This window comes from Panthera pardus, unplaced genomic scaffold (assembly GCF_024362965.1).
Source record: "Panthera pardus isolate Hobbes unplaced genomic scaffold, ASM2436296v1 HiC_scaffold_7, whole genome shotgun sequence".
Classification (NCBI taxonomy): Eukaryota; Metazoa; Chordata; class Mammalia; order Carnivora; family Felidae; genus Panthera; species Panthera pardus.
The window spans coordinates 49,138,722-49,153,193 of NW_026527002.1; the positions used below are offsets into that span (position 1 = coordinate 49,138,722).

General features: G+C 34.9%; 1 protein-coding gene across 49 annotated transcripts in view; it reads left to right on the top strand.

Annotated features, from left to right (window-relative positions):
* RIMS2 (regulating synaptic membrane exocytosis 2) overlaps positions 1-14,472 on the top strand; it is a 601,231-nt gene that overhangs the window by 460,040 nt on the left and 126,719 nt on the right. For 19 of the 49 annotated variants that reach the window (XM_053896431.1, XM_053896433.1, XM_053896417.1 and 16 more), the window contains 2 exons: positions 9,219-9,391; positions 10,276-10,527. The exons of 12 other annotated variants lie outside the window; for them this stretch is intronic. In XM_053896431.1, coding sequence (XP_053752406.1) covers positions 9,219-9,391; positions 10,276-10,527 — 425 coding nt within the window. The remainder of the gene's footprint in view (positions 1-9,218; positions 9,392-10,275; positions 10,528-14,472) is intronic. 18 more of the 49 variants (XM_053896465.1, XM_053896440.1, XM_053896447.1 and 15 more) reach the window with 1 other exon arrangement.

Here is a 14,472-nt window from a genome sequence, read left to right on the forward strand (position 1 = left end):
CTTTGAAGATATTTGAAGAAGTCACCAATATGAACAGATATTAAATCTAGTGCATCTTAAGATGCATTTATAAGGGAGATTAGAGACAGAAGTCCTATTCAGAGGCTACTGCTCTAGTCTAAGCAAGATGTAAATGTTATTCCTCACCATGTTTTGACTGTTGCCTTCATCCCAAATGGTCTTAATGCAAACCCAACTAATGCTGCTGTATCTTCTAACACAAGGAATCAGAGTAGTGGGCCTCTTACAGATTTTCAACAGAATGTAATTATATCTGCCCTATTCCTGAATTTGGTAAGTCAGGGCGATGCTCACATCCTTTCACGTTTCTCAGCACTTCGTGGTTATTCGGGCTATTATTTAGCCCCGATCTTCTTAGATACAAGTGCCTTGAGTTACTCTATGCTTTCTAAGGTATTATTATTTGGAAAGGAGCCTTCTCCATATCCCTAGTCCATTCATTTTTGTCATGTTTCTGCCTGCTTCACATTCTCAGGACCTTTGTCCTAATGCTATGTTCTCATGTTTTATTTCTGTTGCAGCTTTGGAGATGCTAGCTTGCCACTCAATATCTATAATATCTCCACCTTATATCCTAATAAACAATATAAATATTCTCTCAAAATTACAAAAATAAGCCACGGGATATTTAAAAATATTTACAAAAGACCAAGTATCAGGGATGCTTGTGGCTAAGGAGCATTTCTTTATGATATTTCTTAATTCTAGCTAGATCTTAAAGGTTTCTCATCCAAGGGTTTGGAAAAGCATTTAGTCACAATGATGGTATAAGTGCTTTAACACTGACTCTTCTCTCTTTTGGAAAAGTCTGGGCTTGTTGGTTTGCACTAACAACAGGCATTCTGTTCTACTCTCTGTCAGCTTGGATATACGTGAAATATTATATATATCAAAATGGGGTATTGTTATTTATATATTTAACAGTGTGGAAAAACAGACTTTGAGAATATTCTTAATTGAGGCAGAAATTTCAGGTGACATTTGTTTGAGATATTACTGAATAAATAAAGGGCATACAAATAAATGTAAGACTCATTAAAGTTATTGAAAAAGAAAGAAAACCCATTTACTTTATGTGGATATATCTAAATAGATGACTAAGGAAGCAATATAGAAAATATTTGAAAGTTCTTTGTAAGCCATAAAAACTATCCACATTTTAATAATTATTAGTGTTATGGTCACGGATTGTTACATTCCCTGGTTTAACTTTCCTTGATGCCAAGTATAAGCACAATTACAAAAACTAACCCAGGTTAATAGTTTCAAGAATAAAAAACATGAATTTCCAAGTCAGGTTTGGTGTGTTCCTACGTCACGTAAAATAAGCCAACCTGGTGTCAAAGGACAATACCTTATGTTTTAAATGAGATATGGAATTAGGGACTTATTTATAATAAGACTTCACAACTCTTTTCAAGTTTTTTTTTTTTTTTATAAGTCGAGGCAAAATGTTTGAGATGATAGCCAAATGTTGATGAAAACTGAATTATCATAGTCTAGAGCCTCTTTAATTTCATCACAGACTATGCCTCACTATTATCATGGTAAATATTTACTATGTGTCAAGACCTGTGATCTCATTTAAAGCTCACAGCAGGCTCAGAGAAGTTAAGAGACTCGCCCAAGATTGCACAGCTACCAGTAAGTGGGAGAGCAGTTGCACATCGGTGTATTTCAACTCTATAGCCCGTGGCCGTTATGATACGTTGCTTCTCATCATCAAAATCAGATGATAGATTTTCAGGCATCATAGATTATCTCAATATTGTTAGTGAAAGAATGTTCCTTTAGTCATTTCCATGAAGTCTGAAAATATTTTTACTGACACAGAACAAAACGGGTGGTATACCATTCAGGTTTGCATTCACATGTTTGTAACAAAAAAAAAGCCTGACAAGAGAATCTGAAGAAATCCAAACAGCAGCCCACGGCTGATACTGCTGTTTAAGGAGCCAAACTTCCTCTTCCCTGTTCTTAGTGTAGGACATTCATGCTCGCTGTCACAGAATGACTGCTGCACCCCTCTGCCCATGTTTAAACTCTAATCAGAAAAAAAAAAAAAAGAGGGAAAAGCAAATGGCCACCCCAGCTGAGTCAGCCCACTATAATCAGAAAAGTAGTAGCTCTTTCCAACCCCAGTCCCTGGTTCCTGCTTACCTCACAGTGACCAGACCCAAGTCAAATGATCACCCTAGCTACAAGGAATCCTGGAAAATGAAGTTGTTTGTTTTTGTTCTCGTTGTTGGACTACTGAAATAAATCTGGATTCTTTTAGTAAAGAACAAAAAAAGAGAAAATATTGGTAGGCGTTCAGCAGCAACTGAGACCAATATATAGGTGTGGTAAACTTGAGTTACCTACATGAAAGGCCAGAAACCCATTCGTATACTTCTAATAGCTAAATATCCAGATACTTGTTACCGTAAAATTAGTAAGTGATATTTCTTGACTAATTAGAGTGGACAATATTGAAGAAGGAGAAGTCAAAGATAACTTATACATTTTCTATGTTTTAGTTCAATATTGAGCCTATTATAGGAGATGGGAGATACATGAATAGTGGGTTTGGGGTGAAAGAGAATAAATTTGGTTTTGGCCACATGAATTTGATGTACCTGCAAAACAGCATATGCACGATGCCCTGGAAATAACTGGAAATACAGGTCTGAAGCTTGGGAGATAAGTGAGAGCAGATGATAAGGATTTATTAGTCATTATGTGGTAGTGAAAATGCATAGATAATGGATTGGATCATTCTGGGGGGAGAGGGGGGAGATATTCATAGTGAAAAGAAAAGGCTAACAATCAAAATTTGGGGAAAATATAATTTAAAATCAGGTCAGGGAATATGAAGCTGGCAAAGGAGATTAAGAAGGAATAAGAATAGTGAGGGAGACTGGTGAGAAACCATGAGTGACGGTATCTGAGAAGACATTTATGGAAACATTTCAGAAGGAGAGAGGGCTTCAATAATACTAGATGTGACAGCAAAATCAAGCAAGAAGAAAACTAAAGACACTACCGGCTGGTAAATTAGGATATTATTGATCGTTTTGTTTGTTTTTAAGAACAATTTCAGTAAACAGTAGATTAGAATGGGTGAAGAGTTATGGATTCTGAGGAAGAAAGTGATAAATGCATTTGTTAAGGGCAAAAACATGAGTTCTGTAGCTACCTGAGATCTGTAAATCTGGAATTTCATTGCAGAACTGGCATTTCCGTTTCTAAAACTTATGAGAAGTTAATGGAAATAAATAACAGGTGATGAGATCAGCTGATTGCTAATAGATACAGAGCTCCCCCAGAGCTCTAAATTAAGAGAGTCATAATTGACTACTAGCAATAATTCCTTCTCTACAAATTCTCCAGGAAAAATTATTAAGCTTACAAGTTTTCCTGAGACTAAAAGACAGTTGGCTCCTTGGTATGTTTTGGCTTATAGGCTAACGGCTACTCTTTTTATTATTAACAGTTTTTTCCCTTAAGCTCTTTTTGCTGTTCCATCTTTCACAAGATTTCCCTGGATGAGTAATTGTACAGATAGGACATCTTATTGCCCCTTACTCATTGTCTCCAGATTAATCTCAGGGAATCGTACAAACAATGCATGTATTTCTAAACCCCATGCTTGGTAGTATACACCAAATCTGCACTTGGTAACTTAGTAACTTGAAAGCAGCCATAGTGGGAGTATTTGTTCCTCAGAACTTAGCAAACTCTGTAAATCAGAACTCTTGGATACCTGGTTGTTAACCATATGTCAGTGCACCACTGCCTATACCCACCATGGAGAATAAAAGGGTCAGGTGACTAAACTCTATTCAGCTATTACCACAGTATTTTATACTCTGACTTGATGCTTCATACTGGAGGTAATACTCTAGGATACAGTCCAGATAAAACAACCATTCCATTCATTTTTACTCATTAAACATTTATTGAGTTGCTACTATATGCCAGGCAAGGATCTAGATAATGGGGATACATACTAAAATATTAAGACAGTTATTCTCAGAGATTTTAAATCTAGCAAGATAGATAGGTAGATCATTATGTGTGTGGGGGGGAGAGAGATACACACGTGATAAAACTGTGAGAAAAGCATGAGGAAAGTAGCTCATGAACTCACAGGGCAGTAACTAATTCTCCTTGAAGGAATTAAGGAAGAGTTTTCTAGTGGGAATTTCATTTGCAGAATATTATTTACAAGGCTGAATCTTAAATTAGCCTTCAATTTTCTGTAGCTTTTCCTCACTTCCTTCTCCCTCTCAAGTGAAGACCTTATCATGCAATACCCTCTTGAGGAGTCCTATCTACACAAAATTATCTCTAATAGATTTTTACACAGTGCAACATTCAAATCAAGCACCAATAAGAGCCTTAGCTAGGATGAAAGGAAAATTATCTGGAAGTAGCTCCTCAAAGGGAGAGTCCCTGCAGTTGTGGTACTTATCAAGAAACAACAGGACTCTCTTTGAATTATGATCTGAAATCCTATAAAAATCGGTTAGCGCAAAGGATAGCATCTTCTTGCTGACATGATTATTTTATTGACCACAGTGCGAAGACTCCCCGTGCTCTGTTCTTGTCTCCTCTAGCCCCCAAGACTGGTGTCAAGAGCCCTGTCCAGAACTTCAGCTTCTCTGTGTTCCAAAGATTTTGTTTGCCCTATTTTTTCCCAATCTTATGATCTACTCTGAATGTGATATGAATATTCCTCCAACTATTTCTTGATGACATAAAACATTTTTTCTTCAAACTTGGACTTCTTTAGTGCCTGGTATTTTGCAATAACCAATCCTTGGACTAGATTTTTAGACAACATGGCAGTTTTCTGGTAACAAGCAATGTTCAAAGGAACTCATAATCCCACCCCTGTGTTTTGTGCAAGAAGTTCACGTACAAAGCTCAAATAACATGAGTTGGTGAAATGGCTGTTAGAGAAATCAAACTAGGAAATTACCTAATCTAAGAGCTTCCAATAAGTATACTGGAAAACCGAAAATCTTATTTTAGAAATTTGAATTTACTTTTTTCTCAAGAATATTATTCTAAAATTTTAATAATAACTTTCCTTTTAATAGAGCTTTGATGATATGCTATTACTTTCCACTAATGTTAGATAAATAGGGAGGACATTAACTTTTCTAGGCCACTTAGGAACTCTTTAGAGTCTGGAACATCCTGAAGAATAATAGTTTCCTGTAAATTTTTCTGGTTCATGATGTGCTTAATAGTAATGTACAAAACATCAAAATGCTGTCGGGAAAAGCTTCCTTACTCTCTTCCAAGATTTTAATGATCCCAATCAGGGCACAATTTTCAGCTGAGATTGTATAATCCTATGCAATAAATCTTCTTTGTTTTCGTTCCATTAAAGAGAATGGTGAGCATATCATCCATTGTTCATCTGTCAGCTGTAAACTAATACATGCTAATCGTTGAAAACATTTTTTATTGTATAGTGCCAAGACAACACCAACCATTTTCTAAATAAATGAACTTATTTGCATTCATAACTACCTTGGTACAATAATAATGTAGCTGCTTCTAGCTCACTGTTAAATTATAAACTTTTTGTTTACCATACTTTAGGAAAAGAAAAAATATAGTTAGGAAATTGTTTTAAAAAATGAGTTGTTTTAAAAGTTAACTCTAGTATTAGGTCATTTATTACTTTGATTTCTGGGGGGATTTGGAGTTGTATGTATATATGAAGATATTATATTCTAAGTATATTCAAAATATGTTCTTCTGAAGTTTTATTTATAAAAATATTTTTCCCATTATTTCTCACTTTCTGTATTTCTCATTCTGTTTATCATATGTAAACTTGTAATGGAAACTTGAGCCATACCCCAAAGGTAAACATATCAGTTGCTTAGAAGTAGACAGAGAAATGCACTTAATGCAAGCCTTGAGAAGGTAGTAGAATCCTCATCAAACTAGAGCTTTGACTAATTTGCATACTTTCTTTATATAAACTTTTCCATTCAGTGTCTTTTTATTTAATGACTTTCTGCTTAGGCACTGGAAATGAGCAGTTGCTATGTGCTAAGCGCACTACTGAATATTTTAAATATATCATATCTCTTCCTCCTCACAAAAATCCTTACAAAGGGATTTATCCTTATCTTACTGGTATGAAAACTAAGGCATAGAGTTTAATTAAATTAAATCTTTGACTCTTAGGTGCTAAAAGAGTTACAAGAATAAGGAAGATATTATCCTGGCCTTCAGGAGCTTATATTCTAGTAAAGGGTATGAAAATTAGACATGAACACATTTACACATATACACACGTACCCCTTTAACATGAAGTAGCATGTTGAATTCTATAAAAGCATAAACCTATGATATAGTATGTGGAAACTTATCTTTCCCTAAATTTTTCATTTCCAAAATTTTAGCTGAGCAAACTAGATTATCTAAGAGGTCTTAACCAAATATACGTGCAATGTACCCCATGTGGTTTTTTTTAACCAAATTCTTAAGCCTTAGGCTAGCCTGTATGCACCTATGAATCATAGCAACAGAAGCAAAAGTCATGACAACTTAAAAAGACAAAGGTTAGGGTAGGCAAAGTCAGAATCCTAACTAATGAAATACAAAAGTCAAGTAAAATGTGGGTTTCAGAAATGAAGGCATAGCAATCAGACAAGAACCAATCAGGGAGACGGGATACACAGGAACAAGTTGGCTTTGGATATCAAAATGAAGTACTAGAAACAAATATTAAAAATGTGGCATCTTCTGTGTCAGTCAAGAAGTGTCATGTATTTACTGCCGAGATAAAGCTATTTCTCATCCTGTAGTTGGGAATCAGCAGTCGCTGGTAAGATCATGGGATGTGGATGAAGCTGATCAAATGGGGAAGGTGAGACCTGAGGACATACTAGGAGTCAGTGGAAAAGTTTGCTTTAATATTTTAATTTTTTTATAAACATATGTTCTGAAATGAATCTCTTGAACATATGTAGAAATGATTATATTCTTATTGTAGCTTAGAGCAGTCTTAAAATAATATATTGATTGTTGGTTCTACCCAATGTTTTTTTCAGTGAAGATGTACCTGGAATTGATACTGAAACAGTATTCAACTACTATCTAATCATCATCACCATCATCGTCATCATCATTTGTCATTTATTAAACACTTGTTCTATGTTGATATTGTGCCAAGTGTTTTTTACGTACATTATCTTAATCCTTGCAGCAAACCTAGGAAATGGGTACAGCGGTCTGTATTTTAACACATACAGAACTGGGACTTACAGAAGCAGTTGGCCCAAGATTACAAACTTAATAATTTGTGAGGCCAAAATTCAGATCAACAATTCAGTCTCACTCCAAAGCGTGTGCTCTTAGTACCTTATTATTTCTTACCACCTCCTAGAGTTAAAATTTAGGGTTTTTCATCTGCTTTCAGTACATTTTTGTGTGCACTGGCTAACTTAGATAACGTTGGATCCACCCATTGAAATGTTATTCTACACAATGGCTGAAAACACTGTCACTTAAATTAAATTGTTTTTACTATTTTAAAGTGGCTTCAGTTTGAAAAAGATATCGTGGACCAAATGTTCTCCAAATAAATTCACTGTAAATAAGTAATTACCTTTAAAATCAACATGAGGTTTCTATTTACACAGATACTTCCTGAAAACAAGGCAGCAAGTTTTGCAGAACTTAAGTGTGTATGTTTTTTGATACGTGAGAGTTTATCCAACAAAGTGGGAAGTTAAAAGGGACTAAGAAAGGCCAGTATCTCACCTAATTTGAAAGTATATTTCTAGATTAAGGATTTGGTTATTAAAATTTTATGGAGCCTTAAAAATAATTCCCTTATTTTACATTTGAAGAAAAGGATCAGTTATTAACTCAAAAATATATAACTAGACACAGAGAGATACTGGGGGGAAAAGAATCCAGATCATTTGAATCTGATTTAATGTTTATACTATACCCTATTGCCATTCAATTTATCTTAGCCAGAATGTTTATATCTCTCTAATATTTGCAGTGAATTGTTATTCTTACAGGATAGTTTATTAGGTAAAGATTCTTCAAATCACAGTAAATTGTTTATATAAGATAATCATCTTTCTAAGGCTTTGTGAAATTTGCTAGTGTCTATGCTTAGAATAATCTCCATTGCAAAACTGACCAAATAAGGATGTTTCAACATTATGTTTGAAGTACATATAAATAAATAAAACTCTATTAGCAGATATTCTCTTAACCCATTAATAGCCATCAGTTAGTAATGATACAGCTATAATACTGTATTTATTTGTATTATTAGATAGCAGACATGCATTATTTCTAATTTTCAAAACCCCAAAAGGAAGATATTATCCCTGTTATTTTATAAACAGACTTTTAAAGATTAAATAATTTGCTCAAGTTTACCTAGCTAGTAAGAGTTTTTCTCACTCCAGGTTTTCCAGACTCCAAAGTCTATTCTTTTTTACACCCCAAATGTCATTACCATAAAGCATTTATGACGGTTTTCAACTTACCAGAATATTTGAACACCCATAACACCCTGCATGCTGGCTGGGTCAGATAACTATTCGGTTATTTCAATTCCAGGAAGTTTGAACTATTGTAAATAATAATGACTTTTCTAGTATTTCTAGGATTCATCAAAATTCCAGCAACCACCCAAAAATTCAACTCTCTTTTTTCTTGGCTTTCCGTTCAAAAGTTAGTGCTTTAATAATTAGATTTTACATTATCTCTAGGTTTTCAGTGAAGCATAATGGATTTCAGAGAACATTGATGGCTACTAAAATTGGTCTTTATAAGTTACAATGGCAACCTTATCACACTTTTTTTTTTTCAAATTTTGTACAGAATAAAACAATTCTGCTTCCTTATGTTATGTTTATTTCCCAGATTTCACCTAAATGTTCTTCCCCGGGGCCATTGCTATTGTGAAACTGTTTTAATGGCCTTCATGGGGGGGGGGCGGTGAAAATGCTCTAATTGCCTTTGCTAAAAACAAGGGTTTCATATAAATTGAATTTTTCTTTTAGGATAATTGCCATTCACTTTTGTTTTCTATGCCACTGAGTGGGGTTTTGCAGTATCCTCTGTGGACAATTAAAGTGCTGAAGTAGGAGAAGCTAATAATTGCTTTGTGCAGTAATACTGACAACCTCTGCGTGTTTGTCCATCTGTGTTAACAGTACCGATCAGGATGGGATCCTCATAGAGGGGCAGATAATATTTCCACTAAATCTTCGGACAGTGATGTAAGTGATATATCCGCGGTTTCCAGGACTAGCAGTGCTTCTCGTTTCAGTAGCACAAGCTACATGTCCGTCCAATCAGAACGGCCAAGAGGAAACAAGAAAATCAGGTGAGTAAGGGGATTTTGGCAGGAAATTCTTTTCAACATATTTCAGGTCTTTGATTTTCTTTGGGTCAACATAAAATCATTTCCTTCGAAAGGTTAATACGTGTCATGAAGACAGGAAGAACTTCTGAACATACCGCTTTGTATTATATTTTGGTCTATATTCAGACTGCTGGCACAGAGAAGTTTTATAGAACATATAACATTTTTCTTCCTAGACTACTGGCTATGATATCATTAGTTCTTTTTTTCATGTTTGCTATTCAGAAAGTAATTCTGTTACTATTCTGTCTTTACTGAAATGAAAGTGATGGGTAAGTGAAGACTTGGATTTTTTAATGTTCCAAGGAATATGAAAAATGATATTTTGGAGGGCTTTTTACCTAGCTGAATATACTTCCATGATTCAGAATACATAAGAACATTACTTTTTTAGTAGGATGGTCTCCCATTCTCCTGACACCATTATGAGGGCATGGGAAATTCCTCAGCCTCTCAAGAAAATTTGTAAATGTAGCATATGTTACTATAATTCTCACTTATCACCTGACCTATAGATTTGATGGGCACCTAAGCTAATTTATTTCTTTACTCCCATTACATCAGAAAAAAAATCTATAATGGAGACCACCACCTTTTTCTGTGCAACTTTGTGACAGGAAAATAAGCTATAAAAACAATTATGACTAAGTGTTGCTTACACAGTGCTTGCTTCTGGTATACACTGGAAAGAAAAGTATTCAATGTTTAAAAGATGTAGTTTTTATTTATGTTTTTAGTAGTTTTCATTACATTTCTGTTTTATTTCATGTGCATTTTTTTTTCTTGACTTTTTCTTTCTTGTTTGTGTTTATTTGCATGCCTTCGATTTGTGTTGCTTTCAAAAGGCCAAAGGGAGTAGAAGAGGGAGGGCAAGAAGGGGATAAACACGAAGAGATAGCTCATGAGGAGGAAGAGGTAAAGCAAGAAAGACTTAATGAGAATGAGAAAGGGACAGAGATCACAAAAACAAGTAATAAGGAGAAAAACAGAGAATCAGGAGACGAGGAAAAAGCACAAGATATACCTGAGCAAGGGAAAGAAAAAGAACAGTGGAATAAAGAGGATTTGCAAAGACGATTGTCACAAGAGGATGACAGGTAAAATTTGCTTATTTTTGTAGACACTTCCCATTAGTAATGTAGCCTTTTGTCCTAGTTCTAAAGACTATTTTGCCATTTACATTTGGTTTATTTTCTTGTGTTTTATCTATTTAGCTTCTAATACAACTAATTCATATATTGCAAATTATTATCAAATAGATTGACTAATGAAACAGCCTTTAATTTATATCCACTAACTCTGAGGGTCTGGTTTATTCAATTTTCTTTATGACCAGCTGAATCAAATGTAAATTTCCCTTAGTTCCTTTAGCGTTAATTGCTGCATATCTTCTCCATTTGTAGAGTCAAAATTTTTAAAATGAGATTCTGAAGGGCCTGAAAAAACTTAGCCTACTTCATAAAAAATATTATACACTGGAAACAAACTTTTAAAACGATTGGCAAATTTGCTAGTAGAACGTAAGCTTTATTTGGTCTCTGGCTCCCTTGCTTCTTCTTAGTTTTCTGGTGGGTTCTAGCTTAGTTTTGAACACTGAGGAAGATTGCGAATCAGGGGCAGTGCTCTTTGATACTCTGAAAAGAAAGGCTAGATGCCCCAGGGTTTATTAGAAAGCAAACACGTTGGGTTAAGTCCCTGTAAAAATTCAGGCAGCTAGAGAAACTGCCAGAGAAGGAACTTTGGACAGGAAAGAAAGGAGGAAACATAAGCAGCAAGGTATAAAAACAACTATGTTTTCATTTTCATAACACAGGCACCAAGTGAGTCTGAAACTATCTTCACAGTACTGTACTGAAAGTCAGCACAAATACACAGTAAACCTCCTTTTTCTGCCTGAGGAGATGAGGTTTCTGTAATTACATTTCTCAGAGACCAAGAATTGCAAATCATGTCCATCTTAGAGGAGTTTGGGTTTCTAGCTGTCAATCCAGAATTTTATTTGTTAGTACATGGTTGGCTTGATAAACACACCCTGTTATAAGTCAAACTTTGCATTATTATATTTAAACGCAATCTCATTTTGTACGTACTCATGATTAATAAGAAAGATAATTGGGGCAGTTTTTTACCCCATCAGTATACAATTCAGTGGTTTAGTCTATGACACTTCACTTTTTGTCTCAGATTGGTATATTTAATTATATCTGTGATCTATGAAATTTCCTGTATAACAGATATTAAACATAAGAGGGATCCTAAGTTTGGCATGTTGTGATTTGAGTCAAAACTAGTAATTTCAAATCTACTTCATTACTTATCTAATTTTTGATAATTACACTGGTTTGTTAAGAAAGACTTGTTTGGGGGTGCCTGGGTGGCTCAGTCGGTTAAGCGTCCGACTTCAGCTCAGGTCATGATCTCACAGTTTGTGAGTTCGAGCCCCGCGCCGGGCTCTGTGCTGACAGCTCAGAGCCTGGAGCCTGCTTCACATTCTGTGTCTCCATCTCTCTCTCTGCCCCTTCCCTGCTCATGCTCTGTCTCTCTCTGTCTCAAAAATAAATAAACATTAAAAAAAAAAAAAAGACTTGTTTGGCATAGGATAATTTCATCATTAGTTCACAGAGAAAAGTTTCCCAAGGTTCCTTGAAAAATATAGACAGAGAGTTTCCTTTCCTCCAAAAGCAGAGCAAAATGTAGCTCTCTACTGTGTTTCTCTTTCTATGTACTGTGTAGAGGAGAACACACAAGCCCAAAAGTCTAACATGCCTGGCTTGGTGGGCAGGGGTTTGGAGAAGATTTTAACTTTAAATTCTCAATTTTTAATATTACTTTCTCCATCATTTTCTTTAGGGAAAGAGTACATTATTTTGCAGGAGAAAGGGAAAGATGGTATATTCCTAGCAATCTGAGTCGTCAAGGCACCGTACTCAGCTTAAGTGGCTATGTAAGACTTCTGAAACTATAAACTAAAGGGAGCCAGGCTACTGTCTCTAGGGAACATATATTCTATAAGGTGGCACAAAATGTCATCTGCAATTACTTGTAGGAAACATTTGGTGTCACTAATTATTACAACGTAAGATCTTGAATTCGCTTCCATTTCTTAGAATAAAATGAACAATGTTTATTGAGAGGAAATATGTCTGAGTACTCCCAGTAACATTTTGTTTTGGAAGTTGATGAACACAATCCTAGGTTGTTTAAAAAAAAACGTACGAGGGGCGCCTGGGTGGCTCAGTCGGTTAAGCAGCCGACTTCGGCTCAGGTCATGATCTCATGGTCCGTGAGTTCAAGCCCCGCGTCAGGCTCTGTGCTGACTGCTCGGAGCCCGGAACCTGTTTCAGATTCTGTGTCTCCCTCTCTCTGACCCTCCCCCGCTCATGCTCTGTCTCTCTCTGTCTCAAAAATAAATAAACGTTAAAAAAAAAAAATTTAAAAAAAACCGTACGAGCTTACACAACATTATTGGAAATAATCTTATTCCATAATACACCACTGACATTTTATGCCTTTTAAACAGTAATGCAAGTTTTATACAGGAAAAAAATATGACTTCAGAGTTTAAGTATTTATAACATTGTTAGAACTTAATATTAACACAGCAACTGCAATGAAGCAAATCCATTATAGTTGCTCTTTTCATTACAGTAATTAGATATCATTGCATGATACAGAATTATGTTGTTTGTGGTCTAGTAGTCACATTAGAGGATGTCTTTTCTGAATATACAAGTAGGAAATGAATGGCAAAAAGTAAATTCAAAAAGGTTCATTAAATATTTAAATATAAAATTTTTCAAAGTTGGTTAATAAATATATTCATATTTAGATATTTATACTCATATATGTATGTAAGCCTGATTAAGCCCCTATATCATTAATGATTTTTTGGTAAACTCTAGAAAATACAAAATTATGTTAACCATTGAAAATATTTTTTCTCACTCTATATCCATGTGAGTATGTTCTAAATTTTATATCTCTATACATTTGCTGATTATATACCATATATATGTGGTACGCTGGCTCAGGAAAAAAAAGAAGTTTTCAGAGGCAAGGGGAAATCATTTATTCAACCAAAACTTATTCAGAAAACATCTCAAGCACTGTACTAAAAACTGGGGATAGAAATGAAATTAAGCATTTCTAAATATCTAAGCCTGAGAGTGAATCATTTTCTTAGCCTTGTGTGAGTGGACATTTAAGGATAGCTCATATCCAAAAAAAAAATGCCATCAGTATACCTAAACAAATTCACAAGCATATTTGAGGAAGGAATTTGGCACAGAAAGGAGGATATCTTTAATAAATCTGCAATGGAAGATAGAAAAAACAAATACTGAAAAGTATGGTATTAGCAACACCAACAATATTCGTAACTTTACAATCAAATGAGACCCATCTATTCCTCCAGGTTTTGTTCTAAGGATACAAGCCAAAAGAAAAAATTCAAGAAAGTTGTTCCCTATAAATTTTTAGTTTTCTCAGGCATGTCTATAAAGGCTGGAGAATTATAATTTCTCTTTTTAAAGAGAATGTTTTGGGGGTAGGGTCATTTTTTAAAGGAAAAAGTTTGGCATCTATTCAAATATTCATGAAGAGCTGATTTTAAGTGACTTTAGCCATCTAAATTGTCTAGCTAAAAGTTCTTATAACTTTTAGAATGGCAAGCAGGATAAAATACTTGAATTCTCATCCTGACTCTGTCACATTAACCTACCTACTTGGTCTGGGCTTTTTTGCTTGTCAGTTAGAGGAATGGATGATTGACACGCCTTGCCATAGTTTACGTGAACATAGTGCACAGCCACCAGGAAAGTAAGCATCTTCTGTTAGATTGATGATTTGCCTTTATTATCTTGAGCTCAAGAGATCATTGGTTCTGTGACTAACCAACCACTAGTAGAACAAACAGCTCAACGTAAGTTTCCATCATTTGGCAGATGTTTCCAACATTTAGGTGATCAGTATTTAGTACTCCATTGATCAAGCTGACTTTTTCATTTTTCTAGAAGTATGTTTGAGTGCCAACTCATCCCATA